The sequence below is a fragment of the Cryptotermes secundus genome, unplaced genomic scaffold, assembly GCF_002891405.2.
Source record: "Cryptotermes secundus unplaced genomic scaffold, Csec_1.0 scaffold395, whole genome shotgun sequence".
Classification (NCBI taxonomy): Eukaryota; Metazoa; Arthropoda; class Insecta; order Blattodea; family Kalotermitidae; genus Cryptotermes; species Cryptotermes secundus.
In genome coordinates this window covers 566,934-586,739 of record NW_019742967.1, presented here as the reverse complement: position 1 = coordinate 586,739, position 19,806 = coordinate 566,934, and the positions used below count along the sequence as shown (strand labels likewise).

At 48.4% G+C, this 19,806-nt stretch overlaps 1 protein-coding gene across 2 annotated transcripts; it reads left to right on the top strand.

Annotated features, from left to right (window-relative positions):
• Positions 1-785: 785 nt before the first annotated feature.
• LOC111873498 (methanethiol oxidase) lies at positions 786-17,968 on the top strand. 2 transcript variants are annotated; one of them, XM_023868262.2, is made up of 11 exons: positions 786-891; positions 4,742-4,908; positions 5,003-5,188; positions 5,775-5,934; positions 9,233-9,376; positions 11,771-11,936; positions 12,575-12,669; positions 13,211-13,398; positions 13,706-13,851; positions 14,333-14,455; positions 17,589-17,968. In XM_023868262.2, exons 1-11 carry the CDS (start codon positions 876-878, stop codon positions 17,644-17,646), a joined length of 1,449 nt encoding a protein of 482 aa, XP_023724030.1. In that variant the 5' UTR covers positions 786-875; the 3' UTR covers positions 17,647-17,968. The 2 variants fall into 2 exon arrangements, with proteins under 2 accessions (XP_023724030.1, XP_023724029.1); XM_023868261.1 differs by lacking the exon at positions 786-891 and adding an exon at positions 4,157-4,243.
• The last annotated feature ends 1,838 nt before the right edge of the window (positions 17,969-19,806 follow it).

The window sequence follows — 19,806 nt, the reverse complement described above, 5'->3', positions numbered from 1 at the left end:
TCCGATTTTGGACGGTTACGGAGTTATGACCGTTTTAAACTCAGAACAGAAGGTAACGATTACTGACAATAAACGGAACAAAATAATAAACCAGCATAATACATGATACATTTAAAGTATGAATGTAAAGTTAACTTCGTGAAATTAGCTTTAATTTGAATTTATTGGTGCTTAAAGCTGATTTTCGAAAATGCCACCGCCGGCCGCAACACAGGCTGCCGCTCGGTTGTGAACCGCGCCGGACATACCAACCCTCCCCGCTATAGGTACATCTCAAGTGTCAAGATAATGAGCGCTCTGTCTGTAGCTGGCTAAAAATAGCGACCAGCCAGCTGACAGACGCGGATCACACGAGGGCGTGTACGGGAATGAAAAAACGGTCATAACTCCGTAACCGTCCAAAATCGGACACACTTTTATATGAACTTTTTTGATCAAAAAGACCTACGAAATCACCTCCTGCAGTTACGTCCCAAAGTCGTGAAACATCCTGTATTTCCATCGTAAAATGTTCCGGTAGGCACATGACGCTCGATGACCGCTAGTTGGCGAGCCATATGTCTGCATGCTGAGCATGCCCGACCTGGCAACAGAGGATGTTCACCGCGACAAATCGCCGTCGTGTTTGAATCATAGTATAGTTACACCTGCGCAACAAGCAGTCACTCATTGCCTTCGTGTTTGAATCACAATATAGTTAGTAAGCTGGTTATTTTGCTGACCAAATGAGGCTGCAACATTATGCATACACTGGGCGAGGGGACATTTGACCGCCATAATCTTCAAGGTCAACAACAGAGCGGTGTACTCCGCAGCGCTAGGCAGTCACGCAGTCAGTCGCTTGTTCTGATCGGGTGTGGAAGCAGACATCGGTCATGGCGCCACAGACAGGTGAGTTGGCACTGCAGTGAGTATTTTGCATCCGATGAAAGGATTTCTTACTGGTCTGCTTAATGATAAGAGCTGGGATAGCGCAGTCGCTATAGCGACTGGTTACGGGCTGGACGACCGCGGAGTCGGAGTTCGTGTCCCGATAGGGTCAAGAATTTTCTCTTCTCCACGTCGTGCAGACCGGCTCTGGGGTCCACTCAGCTTTCTATCCAATGGGTACTGGGGGCTCTTCCCTCGGGGGTAAAGTGGCCGTGGCGTGAAGCTGACCACTGACCTCCAGGTAGTGCCGAGGTCAAGAAAATGTGGATCTATACATCCACTTCCCCATACGCCTTCATGTCGTAGGGCTTAATTAGTTAAGCACAGGGACAACTTACATTTTACCTCACGTACTTAACGAGAAAATACGCGACAGTGGGGCTCAGAATTTAGGTTGGAAAGCTTCCCCCAACCAAGTCACGTGGTCACATAGGCGTGGATGAGAGGATGCTATTAAAATTAATACGGCGTGAACTGGGTTCCTTTGCCTCAAGCGAAGGTCCTTGGTCGGCCTTTGTGGGCACGATGATAAATTTATATTCAATCAAACGTAACTCTGTTCCACAGGATCAGTATTATTGTTATTACGAGGATATCTGGTAGCTTGCTCAGCCCTGGAGACAAAATTGTTCAAAGTTGTCCCTGTGCTAAACTACCGTATTTACGCATGTATAGGCCGCACATTTTTTGCCAAAAATTCAAGAGGAAAACTGGGGTGCGGCTTATATTCGAAATATTCGAAATCACACTTCATTAAAAAAAATTATATTCATAATTAGTAATACAGGGTGTTCTACTCCTGAAATAATATTCCAAGAAAATTATTTTTTCTATAATTTCTGTCTGAAAATTGTGCTGCGGCCTATACATGCGTAAATACGGTAATTAAGCACTACCCCATGAAGGCGTATGGGGGAGTGGATGTATAGATCCACTTCAAAATTACTACTACAGTACGAAACCATCTAAAACCAAGAGATGGAACAATAGGCACATATAAAACCAGACTGGAGTATACGTACCAATTGAAATGCAACGAATGTCCACTCAAATGCGTCGGACAAACATGACGTTCATTTAAAGTCCGATGTAATGAACATATCCAAGCCATAAAAACAAACAAACAAAACAAAACAAATACGCACAACACACACTCGACACAGGACACAAGTAGCACAGATTGGATCATGTCTCCGTCCTCAGGTCACTGGACAGACTAGCTCCTTCTAACGGGCCCAGCTGAGTGGGTTTATCCTGCCCTACCCATATGAGGACGGAGACAGATGCAGTCTCCGAAACGTCGTGGTCTTTTGCCTTCTACATACCAGACGATGGATGAAGTTCAAAACAAGCCAAAAGAAATACAATATACACCATCGTCAGAATCCTTTCAAGTCTATCAGAAATATTACACATTCAAAACAAAGGCCAGGCACTAAACACACTTGAACAATTCCACATATAGAATTTAGGTTAACAAGAGTTTACCAATGAACCCCGTATTCAACATAATAGTAGAAACATGAAGAAAGGTAAAGCTATCCCTATAACAGGCCGTGGAGGCCCATAGGGTTGTGAGACGTCGAGGCTCCCACACAGATAGCTGTCAGCCTTACGCGCCGGCCGGCCTTTACCCCCAGGAAGATTCCTGGTACTCATTTCTGGTAGGAGCTGAGTCGACCCCAGGGACATAGCGCGGCTGGAAGGATTAGGTCAATTGAAAAAATCCAATGAACTCATCGGGAATCGAACCCGCGACCTTCTGGCTTGTAGCATAGTGTCTCAGCTAACTACTTCACGCTAAAACACAGAGGACTGTTTAACTCTTTGAGTGCGGTATAACATTTTGCATTTTGAGACTATTCGGTTGTAAAGGAACACAAGAACAGTACAGAAATTTATATTAATGATCACTAATATGGATCCACACTAGACATACAATTCAATAACGGGCAGTACATTTCATGAAAACTGCCTGATGATGATCCAGCTGGATCGAAACCTGTAGGAAACATACATAATAAACAGATATTAATGCAGTAATATTGGTTTATTTGTTACGAATCTGTTGTATTTACCGTTGCATAACAGTGGCACATNATAAACAGATATTAATGCAGTAATATTGGTTTATTTGTTACGAATCAGTGGCACACAACGCGGTGGACAAACCTTGGATCGCCCTGAAGAAATTCCCGAGGTGCGTGACTGCGCATGCTCGAGTCGCGCCTTGCACGTAGAATTGAACACTTCATTCTGCGTACATGCGTCGTATTGTGTAAGATCGTAAAATAAAAATACTGAGCCAATAAGCGCAGTTTACGGGCCGTCATGTTCTTCTCAAAGAATTTCCCGCCCCCAGTGTACATGCACTGCACATGCGCGGTGGCCCCCATATGTAATTACAGTTAGGGTACAAATGTTTCTTTGAACATCGGCGAATTGCCTCGTTCCAGGTAACAGACAACATAACAAAGGAACTTCTCACACGTTTCGGACAAAAAAAAAGTTCTCCCGGTCAAATAGAACACGTTGGTAGGGAGTTATGGTTGTTCGGATAGGTTTTGTTTTATTTAAATGGCGAAAAACGCCCGGAAGAGACTATCACTTTCACTGGATAAGAATGTCCTTTATTCAGACAATAAGAAATGTCCAGAACTATCGCATCGTTCGGACAAACATCTATTACCCGGACAATGGAAAGCCTTCAGAAGAAATACTCTCCTGGGTAAAAACATTTTTTTATCCGGACAATGGAAAGCCTTTAGATGAAGTACTATCCTGGGTAAAAACATTTTGTATCCGGACAATGGAAAGCATCCTAGGGAAATACTCTCCTGGACAAAAATATTGACAAGAAATAGATTAGCTCTTTCCAAGGGGTCCAACTAAGTAGGTGTATTCTTTCCCCTCACCTGAGGACGGAAACATCCAGTTTCCGAAACGTCGTGTTTTTTATTCTTTAGAATACGGAACGATGGAAAAGTAGTAGTAGTAGTAGTAGTAGTAGTAGTAGTAGTAGTAGTAGTAGCAGTAGTAGTAGTAGTAGTAGTAGTAGTAGTGTCGCAACTCCACGCCTGATGCAAGCAGTGGACGTACATATTCACCCGTGCGACACCGCGGTACATGTTTTGCTGCCGCTGGATCTGTGACAGTTCCCGCCGAAACGAGGCGCCACTGTTTATCCACGCGGCTGGCAGCAAGACGGGCTCAGTGCAGTGCTGACCGGTGCAGAGAGCAAGGCGCTGCGCCATGAGAAGTACTGCGTGTGTAGCCCTGCACTCCTCGGCATTTGAGGCGCATCACACCTCGGGTAGGCAAACGTTACGGGAGAAAAGCCCTGTTTTGGATTTGTCACTCTCATGATCATGTGGGTTACGGTGCCGTGTGCTTCGATACAAGTCCATCGACGTTTCGGGAGAATATCGCCTGCATCTTAAAGTTCGAAGAGTAACTCAAGCGAGTAAATATACGGCAGAGTTATTGTTAGTTTCCTTGTCGGCCTGATATTCTACCCTGAAGATGGAGGCGGTACGATCCTCTCAACCGCCGCTGGACTTCTACCGAACTGCACGGAGTCCTGTCTGTTTAACCAGATCACGAGCGTGGCGAATTAGGTTCCCCACTGCATCCTGAAAAACCGAATTATTAATTTTGTAGCGATGACATAACGCTTTAGGCCACAATCTGATTATGACGCACCCTCAGAAATGTTTTGAAGTGGCGTCACTGCTGCAGGTTTGTGTTTCAGTGCATTGGCACGCCACAGGGTTCAGTACATGATCTATCCTTCCATTGCCACTGTGCGCAGGTTCGCAATGCGGCCCGGGGTACAGGAGTCCTCTGGACGCCATGAGACGCGGCCCGCGGGAACAGATCCTGTACATACCGTGCATACAGCCTACCCCTCAGGAGACGCACCGCTCCGACTACCTGGCCACAGTAGACGTGGACCCCAGTAGCCCCACGTACAGCAAGGTGAGATGCTTCTCCTCAGTCGATTCAGACAAAACTAATTAACTGACTCTCTGGTAGCAGAACCCGAAGGTTCGACACTTGGGACGTGTTTCAGGTGATCCACCGCCTCAAGATGCCCGCGGTGGGTGACGAGCTGCACCACTCCGGGTGGAACGTGTGCAGTAGCTGCTACGGGGACCCCTGCAAGACACGCGACAAGCTGGTGCTACCCTCCTTGGGCAGTGACCGCATCTACATCGTGGACACCGGCACAGACCCCAAGTCGCCCCGTCTCCACAAGGTAGGGGCAGTTTTTCATGAAATTTCATATGAACGTGTCCCCGTGACGCCTATCGAGGCTGTCATACTTGCAATCTTACCGGAAGACGTAACATAGGATGCCCTAGAAAAAGATATGAGGAACAACTGCCGTAGACTCGGAGTGCGGGTCCTAACGACGACCTGACGCGAAACTGTGCGGTGGGAGCAACACTGGCGCAAAGCCAGTAACCACAGTAACGACTGCTGCAGACAGTGGCAGCCGGGCGCACTGCCTCACAGATTAACGCTCCGTAATCTTGTTATACGTAGTCAGCTAACAGCTTTCTTTGTTTGCTGCCAGTGGCAAGCAGAGCGAGCGGAAAATATTTGCGTGAAAATGATGACATTATGTCAGTTCAAATCTGTCCATACTGCAGATGTGATATCTCCGTCAGTATAGTGACTGGCTACGATCTGGGCAATCGGAGTTTGATTCTTTACGGCTTCATTTCTTCACAGCGCCCAGACCAGCCCTGAAGCCCATCCATCCTCCCGGCCAGTGGACGACTGAGTCCTTAAATCCATTTAAATAATATATAGTAATTCAGTTCGTATCTGTGTCTCAGGTGATTGAGGGGGAACTACTCAGAGCTCTGAACGTCGCGACGCCCCACACGACGCACTGCCTGGCGTCCGGTGAGATCATGATCTCTGTTCTGGGTGACAAGAACGGTAATGGCAAGGGCGACTTCCTGCTCATCGACGCGCACACCCTCGAGCTGAAAGGTAAACGGTTGTCTGACTGCTAACGTGACGCCCCGTCACATCCACGTCATGCACTCCACTAACTCACGCACCAGCACCTTCCGCGATCTTTACGTGACGCCACGTCACGCACTACTCTAACTCACGCACCAGCTCCTTTCGCGATCTTTACGTGACGCCACGTCACATCCTCGTCATGCACTCCACTAACTCACGCACCAGTTCTTCCGCGATTTTGCGTGACGCCACGTCACATCCACGTCACGCACTACTCTAACTCACGTATCCACTCCGTTCATTAACTCACGCACCAGCGCCTACCGCTAGCTCATGTATCGACTCGTTCGACTAACTCACGCGCCCGCTCCATTTATTAACTCACGCACGAGCGCCTTCCGCTAGCTCATGTATCGACTCGTTCGACTAACTCATGCGACCGCCCCATTTGTTAACTCACGTAGCGGATACTTCCATTAACTGACTCATCATTTCCAGTCACTGAGTCATATGAGGCGATATACTTGAAACAAAATAGACAGGAAACGGAAAGAACGCTACAACAGAATCTCAAGATAGATGGCAGGCCATGATTTAGGCCGGCTAGAGTCTAGACACTCCCGCCGCACGAGCCTGCTCTGTGGAGGACAAGAGCACCGGCAACACCACACGCGTCATCAGAAGAGCAGCAGATGCACAGTCATCACGTTTTCCTGTCTTGTTAACCACACACACACACAGATGTTTTGCTGATCGATGTTTTCAGCTTGTGGGTTACGTTCCGTTGCGTAACGCTGGATGGAAAGAAGGGGATCACGCGGCTGAAATCGGACTGCAAACATATGTCAGTGCTGTTTGTACGGGCCTAAGTCATCAGATATTTCCAATGATCCGCGTGTTTGTCATTAAGCCCCTATGAGTCGCCAGCCTTCAATCTGAACAGCTGGGGTCAAGCGGGGTGAACTGGTCCTGGCAGCGTCCCTCTTATCGGTTCCACCATTAAGATTACAGTCTGCAGGCAAGGGGCGAAGGGAAGAGCTACGCGTGTCGAATCTTGGATTTGGGGGGGAAAAATGGAGGAAATACACTAAACAAGAGTACCAAAAATTATTTTTTTAAATGTATTCTACCTGAATACCCAGTGACGATCAAGAAGTTTCTAAGCAGATTTTCTGGATGTACCCCCCTGGCAACGTCACCTGAAATGTGAGGCTGTGTAATCAGATATAAACTTACCAACGTTTCGTAGGAACCTTCTGCCTCCATCTTCGGGATAGAACTCTATGTCGCGCGCGAAAACGAAGGAACAGGCATATGAAAATCAGGAAGCGGGACTGACAGCAGAACTTTGGGAGAAGTGGGCCCAAAATGGCGAGGCTAAAGGTTTTAGAGAAGAAGCCAGAAACAGAAGATTAAAACGAGGAAGTGCATAGGCGAGGGTTGCATGATTTATCTTTACCCCCCCCCCCGCAGATTTCTCGAATGGCTTATTTTTCTGCCCTGAAGATAGAGGCATCAAGTGACTCTGAAACATGAATATCTGTGACAGTTCCGCACGTTAGCCGTTTATACACGGGGCTGGCAACGGCTGTCGGCAGCTTAGTGAGGTGAACAGGAAGTGGTCGCGGCCAGTGTTAACCCGGGACCTGAAAACGAACCAGGTGCACTGTGACGGGCCCTCGGAAACGGGGAGTAAGCCCACACCCCCCGACACAAGCTGCCACTTATTTCTACGCCCAAACTTTTTGTATGCTGAGCTGTTCAGTTCAAGTAAAAAACAGAACCTGACGTTGCTCCTGTACGTAATTAAGCACCACATGAGAAGACGTAAAGTTGTCACTGTGCTTAACGAATTAAGCATTACGCCATGAAGGCGTATGGGGGAGTGGATGTACATATCCAAATTTTCTTGACTTCGGCACTAGTTGGAGGTGAGTAGTCAGCTTCACGCCCTGGCCCCTTTATCTCTGGGAAAGCGACCCCGATACCAACTGGACAGGAGGCTGCGTGGGCCCCAGGGCCCGTCTGGACGCTGTGGAGGAGAGAAAATTCTCTTGCCCCTACCGGGCACATAAGAAAGATTCCTCGACCCTTTAGCCTAGTCACTGTGTTGACTGAGCTGCCCCGGTTGGAACAAGGGCCAGGCTGTGAAGCTGAGACGTGAGGCAACAGGTAGTGCCTCGCCCTTATTTCCATGTTTACTGGTCGGTAGGATCACGTGGTCAGGTATTCAAATAGACCTGTATGGCCTTCAGTTTCCTATTACCACATTCTGCGTGTCAGCTCAGAGGAATGTGACCAGCACCTGTGTCTGTCCGCCCTGATACTGCGAGAGCTCAGGGGTACTTGGGCCACTTTTACACAACGTGAACTTCTTGTCGCCGTGAGGACATTCGAAACTAAAATTGGGAATGCTCAAGATATGTCATGCTTTCTGTGAAACCGGAAGGTTCGTCATAGTGCTCACAAAAGCCCACAGCTAAGACTATCCAGGATTTATTTAAGATTCAGTTCAGTGTTACCACATTTACGCCTGAATTTCACAAATGGTTGTTCTCCCTAATTCCCGGCTAACATTATGTATTGCCACGTGTGTGAGTGACTGTAGAAGGGGTTTGGATTGTTAACTGGATTTATTAACCACTTAGAGAACGTAACTACAAATACCTACGTCAGTCTCACTGAGTTACACACTACAAATATCACTGTAACTACACCACACATAAAGTCTTCTCAGTCTGCTCTGTCTTAAGTAGTCGTTGCCCGGTGACGGATCCCAACAATTCTGTGGTCTTCTGTGCTTCTGTGTGCTTCTGTGGTCACGTCCTTACCTGCTGGCGACTGTCTCACAACCAAGTCATTGTTCCAACTGTCGACTCTCAAATAACTGCCCGCTTGTAACATCTCGGCACGGATGACACAGGAAACACCGTTCCTCTGTTGCTGTTTCCAACTGTCGTAACTCAGTAACGCTTGGGCAACGGGCCCACGTGCCACAATATGCATATCTCCTCTCTGCAGTGCATGCTGCATGTCGCGCTCATCCCATATATATTATTACACATTGTTTATTTAACGACGCCGTCTGTGGTTACAACAAAATTGCTGAAACATCTAACTGTTGGTCTAGAACTAATGCTCTTCGCTTGTATTCGGTAAATATTCGGTTCGAATCTTGGCCGAGACACCGGACATCTTTACTGAGGTTTCTCTTGGGTTTCCTCAGTTCATCCGATTACATCTCGGCTGCTTCCTTCCACACCGTGCATCAACCCGACGCCACAAGATCTGTCCTGTCAGATATCCTGTGCGCTTGTTGCAGGCCTGTGGACGCAGGGCGAACAGAAAGCCAAATTCGGTTACGACTTCTGGTACCAGCCGCACTGGGACGTCATGGTTTCCTCGGAGTGGGGGGCACCGAAGAGTTTCAAGAAAGGTTTCGTTCTTCCCGACACCCAGGATGAAGGTACATACAACTTGCCAGAACTAACATCTCCTTTCAGATCCCTGATATCCTGAGCTGCAGGGGCGGAAATAGCATTTCGGCACTCAGCACACATTTCCAGATGTGGATTGTGGAGGGGGTGTGACCAGCACGTGTGAAAATCCATCTACGCTGCCAACGTAGGTAAGTAGACCATGAAGGCGTCGGGGGGGGAGTGGATGTATAGATCCACATTTTCTTCTCCTCTGCACTAGTTGGAGGTGAATGGTCAGCTTCAAGCTCCGGCCGCTTTCCCCGCGGTATCCATTGGGTATGAGGCTGGGTGGGTCCCAGAGCCGGTCGTGACGACGTGGAGAAAATTCTTGACACTACCGGGACTCGAATTCCGACCCCTCGCTCGTTCAGCCGGTAGCCAGTCGCTGTCCCGGCTCCTACCAACGAGGGTACGTCACACTTTTTGTACCCAACCGTACGGAGGAAAATTTTGTATAAGTTTGTCTGAATTTCCCCAGGAGCCGAGATAGCGTAGTCGGTATAGCGACTGGCTATGGGCTGGACGACCGAGTGTAGGGCGTTCGAGTCCCAGAATTTTCTCCCCGTCATCCAGACCGGCTCTGGGACCCACCCAGTCTCCTATCCAATGGGTACCGGGGGCTCTTTCCCGAGCGTAAAGCGGCCGGGGCGTGAAGCTGACCACTCACCTCCAACTAGTACCGAAGTCAAGAAAATGTGGATCTATACATCCACTCCCCCATACGCCTTCATGGCGTAGTGTTTAATTAGTGAAGTACAGGGACAAATTTTTATGTCTGAGGTTCCCACCGGCACATGAATATCGGAAGAATGTTGAAAATAGAAGCTCGTAACTTTGTGGTGATGACGTAACGGTCTACGTCACTAACTGACGATGACGCACCTTCGCTCATGTAGTGGGTGGAGCCTAAGATGAGATTATGACAATGCAGGCTCGTGGATTCCTTCTTACATGCGCGCTGTTGGGAATGTTTATGGCGTATTAAAGCTAGAAATGACTTTCTCAAGGTAAAGCGCGCTGGAACTGAGCAGACGGCGTTTCCTGCTTTGGTCTGAAGCCCCCAGCTTCCCAGCGGAAATGCTACTGTAATTATTGCATTCCTGATTACATTATACGAAGTTTTCTCATGTCTGAACTTGTGTGTCTGCATATATACAGGGTGTCCCAGGAGGAAGGGTCAATATTCTTGGAGATCACAGTATCGGTCATTCTAAGCAACAAAATGTACACGTACATGTGTCCTATTCCGAACGGTTTCTGAGATAGAGCTATTTCACTGTACTGTACACTGTACACTGTACAGACGAGCAGCACGCCATGTCCTCACGCGAGTTGCACCGAGATAGAACTGTTTCACTGTACTGTACACTGTACACTGTGCAGACGAGCAGCACGCCATGTCCTCACGCGAGTTGCACCGAGATAGAGCTATTTCACTGCACAGTACACTGTACACTGTACAGACGAGCAGCACGCCATGTCCTCACGCGAGTTGCACCGAGATAGAGTTATTTCACTGCACAGTACACTGTACACTGTACAGACGAGCAGCACGCCATGTCCTCACGCGAGTTGCACCGAGATAGAGCTATTTCACTGCACAGTACACTGTACACTGTACAGACGAGCAGCACGCCATGTCCTCACGCGAGTTGCACCGAGATAGAGCTATTTCACTGCACAGTACACTGTACACTGTACAGACGAGCAACACGCCGTGTCCTCACAGGAGTTGCACCGAGATAGAGCTATTTCACTGCACTGTACACTGTGCAGACGAGCAGCACGCCGTGTCCTCACACGAGTTGCAAAGTGCATTGATGTTGACGGTGGAATTTTCGCAAATGTATTGTACTAGGTGAACTGTACCAACTTTGTCACTGAACAATAAATACCGGCATTAGAAACAGCACGTAATATCTCTTTCTTATCAACAGTTTTGTGTCTGTACAGTGAACAGCTGTATCTCGGAAACCGTTCATAATAGGACACACGTACATACACACTCTATCGCTAAGAATGACCGATACTGTGACCTCCCAGAATAGTGGTATTTCCTACTGGGACACCCTGTATATAACAAATAACTTCCTCCCTCTGTAATCGGCAAAGCGCCGGACAGAGATGAAGCCCCCAACTTGATGCCCGAGGATATGATAATGTGCTGCGTGATCAGGGCTATAGCACAGCTCAGGGGGCGGTGATAGGCGGGTATAGTGCAATGGTGGTTAGCAGGGGAATACAAAAGGAACTGCAGTACCAGTTTGGCCAACATGAGGCCCCCCCGAAGTCACTCGTGACTGAAATGAGACCCTGGTACTTCCCCCTGTCTGTTGCCATAGCAACTGCCCTCAACACTGAGGCAGGTGCGCGTGTTGCAGAGCTGTACGGGCGATCACTGAACGTCTTCTCGTGGAAGGAACGTCGCCTGGTACAGACGATCGACCTGGGACCTCAAGGCATCACCCCGCTGGAGATCAGGTTTCTGCATGACCCGCGGCAGGCCCAGGGCTTCGTGGGCTGCGCGATGTACTCCAAAGTGTTCAGGTGAGTGCCCACATCACACAACACGCAGCTGCTACAGTAGAGAGGTTCGTCGCAGTAGAACCTGTATACAACGGAAACTTCTTCAAGGGTCATTTTGAGTAAACCTGTCTAAACAGCTCAGACGATTAGTCAACGGCTTCCTACCGCAGTGACCCGACTTCGATGCCAGACAAGGCAATGTGGGATCTGTGGTGAACCTATTGTTACTGAGGCGAGTTTTCTCCGAACAGTTCGGTTCCCCGGCCAATTCTGAACCAACCAACCACCCGTTCGGGGATGGCACATGGCCGCTGTACCGAGCGGAGTCGGTCTCGCCCCACCTCACGGTTGAAAAAAGGAGTGTACAAAACAGAACATTGCCTAGCCTTTTATAGCACAGTGGTAACTAAATATACCACCTACTGCAACTTTGAAAGCTCCTCAGTCTGCCCACAGTGTATCTGTGTGTGCCGTGTAGTGCTCACGGTAAACAGCGACTGTTTCCCTAAACAGCATTAACCGGTTGGGCTTTGTAGCGGAGACGTAATGTGTTTCCTGTGAGGTACGGACTGAATTGCTATATATTCTGCCTGCACAGTGTATCTGTGTTCCGTATGGTTCTTCAGAATGACACATGTGCACCTTTCTCTCGCCCTCAGGTTCTTCCGGCAGGATGACGGGACGTGGGCGGCGGAACTCGTGATCGACATACCTGCCAAGAAGGTGGACGGGTGGATACTGCCCGAGATGAATGGTAACCAGTCACTAATATTTACTTTGCAGGGAATCGAACACTGACGGATTCCAAGGTCGTTCATTTCGTAGCGTAGTCCCTGTACTCACTGAGCTATCCCGGCCCAGAACAGAGTTCACAAAATCAATGAATACCGGGGGCACTTTCCCCTGCGATAAAGCGGCCGGGGCGTGAAGGTGATCAGTCACCTCCAGCTAGTGCCGAGTTCACGAAAATATGGAAGTATACATCCACTCCATACGCCTTCATGCCCTAGTGCTTAATTAGTTAAGCACAAGGACTTTACCTGTTGTAATTATTTCAAAAGGTACGCCCTGCGGCGGCACTAGCGGGAACGCTCTTGTTTTCTCAAAACGAGCTTTATTAGCGCTCAGCATGCAACAGTCAGCTTCATTTCCAAAGTAATGCAGTCAGGGCCACTCGCATACGAGACACCATGTCCATGTCTTTGGACCAATATACACAGAAGGGGTGGGGGGTGGGGGGGTGAACTCGGTTAGCTATAGACTCCGTCTGCTGACCATGGTTCAATTCAAACCAGGCCTGATGTCGAACATCATCCTGTCCCTGGACGACCGCTTCCTGTTCTTCAGCAACTGGCTACACGGAGACGTCCGTCAGTACGACGTGAGTGACCCCCAGAACCCTCGTCTTGTGGGTCAGATCTTCCTGGGAGGCAGCATACAGAAGGATGGGCCAGTCAGGGTCGTGGAGGACAAGGAACTGTCGGTTAGTGACGATCAGTATCTTTTGACTGCTTAATTGCTGCTGGCCCTCGCCAGCACTGCGATTCTTGTAAGATTTGAGGCTTTCACGGCGGTGACTATGAAGAAAGCAGTCTTCTGGGCTTTGGCGCCATACACGGCGCCAAAGCCCAGAAGACTGCTTTCTTCACTGCGATTCTTGTTTCCGAGTCCCACGGGATTCATGACCATAGGAGAGAAGGCGTCACAAAGTCTATCCGGATATTTTGTTTACATTCTTGCTTAGATCCTGTGCTTTTGTTGTTCAGTTGTTACGGGATCGATGTTTACAGGAACAACCGGAACCTGTAATCCTGAAAGGACATCGCCTCTATGGATCACCCCAAATGCTGCAGCTCAGTCTGGACGGGAAGCGTCTCTACGTCACTTCCTCTCTCTACTCTCCCTGGGACAAGCAGTTCTACCCGGATGTCGTTGAGTAAGTATTTGTTGCAGCTACAAAATGATTTGCATTTGTCTGGCCAGACCATTCCGGGCTTGGGCGCTTCATCATGTTCAAGAAAGGGGTACTTCAACAGTTGAACAGGAAGAGTAATCGGAAAATCGATGCTGCGTTGAACTGGATGTTCCACTGGCTCGGAGGCCTGCTTCGTGCCGCGCTCTGCCTCTCAGCTCGGACACAGGAGGGGCAAATAAGGAGATTTCTTTAAAGAGAATGAAAATTGCGAGAAGGAGGAGGGAATATACGAAAAATCAGTAGGACACATATTTAAAAATATTTACGAGTACGTTATTGTATGCTGACAATAATCTTAAACGGCTTAAACGGAAGTTTGCAAGCAAACCTTCTGGTAGCCCCTGCCCCCAAACTAAAAATCTGGCTGCCCACTCGCAGCGCTGATGAGTATGGTTTGAGAGAGCGGCATTTTAACCGAATGTTGTGACAATTTGTGTTACAGGAAGGGCTCATTCTTGGTGATGCTCAACGTGGATACGGAGAAGGGCGGCTTGACCCTTAACCCTGACTTCCTGGTGGATTTTGGAAAGGAGCCTGACGGCCCTGTCCTGGCACATGAGATCAGGTACAGTCCCGTTCAAGATGTCCTAGAATCACAACACGCATGCCAACGCGACATATTTCGAGGACTGCCTGATGTTTCTGACAGGCGGCAGTGTTGTGCTGTTGGGGGGGGGGTCACCGGACCCGTTCCATATGGGTTTCACAGGTCATCCAAACTTCCATGAGAACGGCCAAATGAGCAAGTACAGGGATAGGCATTTAAAGTTTCCGTTTGGTGACAAAAGTAACCGGGATAGTTCGGTAACTATAGTGACCAGACTAATGTTTGGACGGCCACAGAATCGGGCTTCGATTCTCGGCAGGAGCTAGAAATTGTTATATTTTTGTCAGCCTCCTATCAAATGACTAATGGGGTTCTTAACCCGGGGCTAAAACTGCCGGCGCTTGAAGCTCACCTTTCGCTTCTAGCTAAAGATGAAGTTAAAAAACTCGTGGAGCTATACTTCCACCCCCCTATACGCCTTCATGACATGGAGGTTAATGAAGCACAGGGACACAGTTAAATCTGTTCGACCCTGACCGCCAGAGAAGCGCTGGCGCGAGGCGCGTGAAAATGGGGATATACAGCAAACGCATCAGATGTCGTTAAATGTTAATAATTACAAACATGGCGACGGTGCGTAATTTTGAGTTTATTTAACTCGGTCGCAGTCTCCGTCAGCGGATCACTAAACTGAGCACTTACCAGTTCGCAGTTCTTGCTGTCGTCACCAGACGGGCACAGACAGACAGACGGATATCTGAAGGCTTTGTACGATCCGCCCAGAACGTCATGTAAGGAAGGGTAACAGCCATTCGTTTGCTCCTGCGAAACGGAGATGAAAAGAAAGGGTGCAGAAACAGTTTCAACCCCATCATTATATCTCATGCATTATGTACACTGTTCCTCCATTAAAGCGCAGCAGATGGGGTAGAGACGTTTCCCTTTTTTTAAATAAAATATCCATTACATAAACACTGGCCACAGAAACGGGAACCGGATGTTATCAAGTTCAGACCGTGGGGGTGAATTTTCCCCTCTGGCGTTAAGACACGTGAAGCACATTATCAGTTTCCGTCCCTTCACGTGTGAAACACAACGGAAAGGGCAGGGTACTTCGAAGATGGAGGCAGTATGTTCCTGCGAAACAGTGGTATCCATCTACAAGAGTGTGCGGTGACAATCTAGAAACCCGTAATGGAATAACTGAAGTCCGTTGACCCGTGTTCAAATGAAAGGTGTACACGTTCAGACCATGCGAAGTGCTCGAGTCGCTGCAACTGTTGGGGAAGCTGCAACTAATGCCACTGAGCCAGAGTCCTAGAGAAGCTTGTAGCCGCTTCATTCATTCATCAGTAATCTGTCAGACGACAGGTCCACAGTCTCTTCCAAAACAGTTCCTCCACTTAATGCGATCTTCTGTTTATGGAAAGAGACTATCCAGGAAAAGTGATAATTTGCTTTCCACATCGCAGTACAGCAGCCGTTCAAACCACTCTGGTCACGCCTGTATGTAGCCGCTTAGCTGGCCAAAAAACTCACCGCCTTTTACAGAAAACGAAGGTTCATTATCATGCCCACAAAAGCCCGCCACCGCCCGTCCTCTATTCCGATCCACGCCGTCTTTCTGTAAGATTCATTTTAATATTACACTTCCATCTATCCCTGGGTCTCCCAATTTTGCGTAAGGCAAATACTATGGAGACAGGAGCTACGAATTAAGTACTATTGATAAACCTGTTGGTCACAACTGGTGTGTACAGAAAGTCAAAATTTTGCCCGTAAGTTCAAAATCTAATTTGTATTCCGTTATATTTGACGTAAAAACCAGTTTCATGTAAATACACGTATGTTTGCACCCACGGAGGACGTAGTTGCTCTAAGTGTCGAACAGATGGCGTCAGACAACGGATGCTGTTTAACGTCATGAAGACGAATGTGGGAAATTGAGATATTGCTCCTCCCATTCTTAACGTCAGTACTAGAGAACGTTTGTGGCCAGCTAGACACTCTGGCCGCTTTATCTCTGAGTAAACAGGCCCCCGGTCTGGACCCAGTAGAGACGAGAAAATTCTCTTGCCCCAACTGCTGGGTCCTCCAGCCGGTTCCAAGTAAACTGGTTTGGTGAATTCTGGTTCTTGTAAGACGACGCCGAGGCTGCTGCTGACGTCACGACGCCGGAGACGGCGCCGTCACTCAGACAGCAACCGTTCAGCCAGAAGCTGCTGGCCTCATGCGATATGCAGCTAAGCAGAGAACAAGCAAGACTACTATCTTATGGGGATGTGACGCCGTGTAGCCTGATAAAAGTTTTTTTATCGGTGGAACGTATTGCCTCCCTCTTCAAGGTCTAGAATGAAGCAAGTAAGCAGAGCTCGTACCTTGCTTGGCTTACTGTTTTTATCAAAATCGGTCTGTTGGTTTCTGTGGACGCAGTGCAACACGACACGGAGTAGCAGAGACGTGCTTTATCTCATTTTTGCCCGAAAGCGGAGATAGGACACTCCAGCACTCAGGTGTAAATATTTACGCGAACAAGGCAAGGTCTACAACTCACGTGATCAAACTGTGGCTCATGAATCATACGGAGCTCGGGGAAAGAATATTTGTCATTTCCTTTTGTACAGGTGAACTTAATATAAAACCTGTTATGCAGAGGGCGGTTACCTGAACACCTGTGCCATTCTATCTGCGTGTTTGCACCTCCCCAACTTCTGAAAATTGTCACGTTCTGTAAATTTGGTGAGCCCTGCTCTCAATTGAATCGTGCTGTGTCGTGCTAGGCATCACACAAATCAAACTCTGTCGCTTCTGGTCGGCAAGCGAACTATACCGACCGAGCAACCGCCGCTTGTCGGCGAAGTTAGTGCCAACTTTTGCGGATAGAGGGTGTCACGTGGTCAGCGCAACGGATCCCCACGGCCGTTAATCTCGATTTTCTAGACCGGAGCCGCTATTTCCTTTAAAATAGCTTCTCAGTTATCCTCACGAGGCTGAGTGAACCCTATTCCAGACCCACTACTTCTCGGAAAATCTGGTAGCGCCGGGAATCGAACCCGGGACCTCTGGATCTGTAGGCAGGAACCCTGGCCACCAGGCCACAGAGGCTGGTGTAAACTCTGCCCGAGAGATGACACAAAGATGCATGTTGCAGGTACCCCGGGGGAGACTGCACTTCAGACATCTGGTTGGCGGAAACGGAAGAGGACTGAGAAACATGGTCACTGCAACTCGGATGTTCTTTGTATCTAGACATGTACAGAAGGGCTGAACATCAGAGTAACTCTCTCCACATAGAGCCTCTTCTACTGAAGACACCATTTTTAAACCAGTTTCCATATTGGACCTTTTTAAATCTCACAGTAGCCATAAAGTGCCTCATTTGCTTGGCTGACACAAAGTGTATATTGTTGTGCACTACACGTCACGTGACTGCCTAATTTGTAGCAATAGGCGTAGGGTGCTTAAAAATGTTACCATAATTTGTAAATCGTGAGCCAGATGAATTATAAATAATCACAATACATAATTTCATTGTTAATAATCATTTCATACCTACGAACCTCGGGTCGGTCTAATTGTTCCAGCACAGAATGAAAATACACACACCGCGGCCGACAGAACTCACATTTCCGTCGTACTATCATGTATAGGGGACACGAGAAATGCACACAAACTGCTGATCGGGAAATCACCTACAAGACCAGGCCGTAGAAGGGAAGGTAACATTAACATACATCTTAAGAGGAATGTTAAGGGACAGTGTGGATTGTGTTCGACTGTGAACACGAAACAGTGACGCGTTTTTGTGAAGAGAGGTAAAGTTGTCCCTGTGCTTAACTAATTACGCATTATGGCATGAAGGCGTATGGGGGAGTGGATGTATAGATCCACATTTACTTGACCTCTGCACTAGTTGGAGGTGAGTGGTCAGTTTCACGCCCCGGCCGCTTTACCTCTAGGGAAAGAGTCCGCGATACCCACTGGATAAGGGGTTGGGTGGGCCCCAGAGCCGGTCTGGACTCTGCCGAGTAGAGAAGATGCTTGACCATACCGGGACTCGAACTCCGACCACTCGGCCGTCCAGCCCGTAGCCAGTCGCTATACTGACTCCTGGGCTTTTGTGAATACGAAAATGAAAACTCTGGGCCGCGTAAGAACCGAACCGGCTGAGTATGAGCCTATCAGCAAGACCAATTCTTGAAAGCGAATGCTGGGATAGTATCTCAAATTAGGCCACTAATGCTCCTTCCACATCCCTTCCAAGTTATTATTCTGGGATATGACGCCGTGTAATCCGTTGAAACTCAACCGACGTTCCGGAAGAACATGTCACCTTCTTCAGGTTCGAAAGATAAGCCAAGCAAGTAACCAGCGTGAAGCAGGTAGCAAGCAGACATTGGAGATGGAGGCAACATGTTCCTCTGAAACGTCGGTTGAGTTTCAACGGACTCAGAAAGTGGAATTCAAATCACACAGCGAGAACTTCACAGCTTACGTAATTATTCGGCAGTGACGCTACAACCTACGCTATGTAGTGTCACATGCTGACAGCGTCGTTAAACAATATATAACTGAAAACACATTTCCGCACGTTGCAACAGGCCCCAGGGCCGCATTCTACCCATTTCCGGGTTGCTAGTATCTCTGTCTGTACTTATCAGCCGCTTTCTTTAGTGGCGCAGTCACGTGTTTCGCGTTGCTGGGAAACCGGCGTCTTATCTCCGCCGTAACTAGACGCCTGTGTTCTCCTCTGCTCTTTGTGTGCCTGTCAATATGCGGCGCCGACTCGCTCCTGATACAGAAACTTCGCCGCACATGGGACGTACAGTGCCTGCCCTTTCAGCTCTGAACAAGTCTGGGTAAAAACTGGCAACGGCGCGTTCAACAATTCTACTCTTGTTGCATGTATATTCGTTGCAGCGGTAACGTCTTTACCGAACCGTTGCCTAGCAACGATGAGGAAGGTTACCGAGCTGTTGCCAAGCAACAATAGAGGAGACACAAACACACAGACTGATGGAAGGGATTTATGAGACTGGCTCAGGAGCCATGATATACATAACAAGTTTCGTAAAGATCGGTTTAGCCATTCAAAAGTCGATAGGGGCGATACACAGACAGCGTGGTGATAACATTAGCCTACTTTCATTTTTTCAATAAGGGAAGTAGGCTAAGAAGCTTGCGTCAACTACGCGCATGCGTGGAAGCCGCAGGCCGAGTTCGGACTTGTCGAACATTTGTGATTAATTACCGAGGCACCCTGTTATACATCGTCTGAAACAGTGGCTCCCCAAGTGGGCTGTACCGCCCCCTGGAGGCGGGTCCCTCCGAGCGCGATGTTCGCTTGCTTACAAGCCCATTCGGGCTGG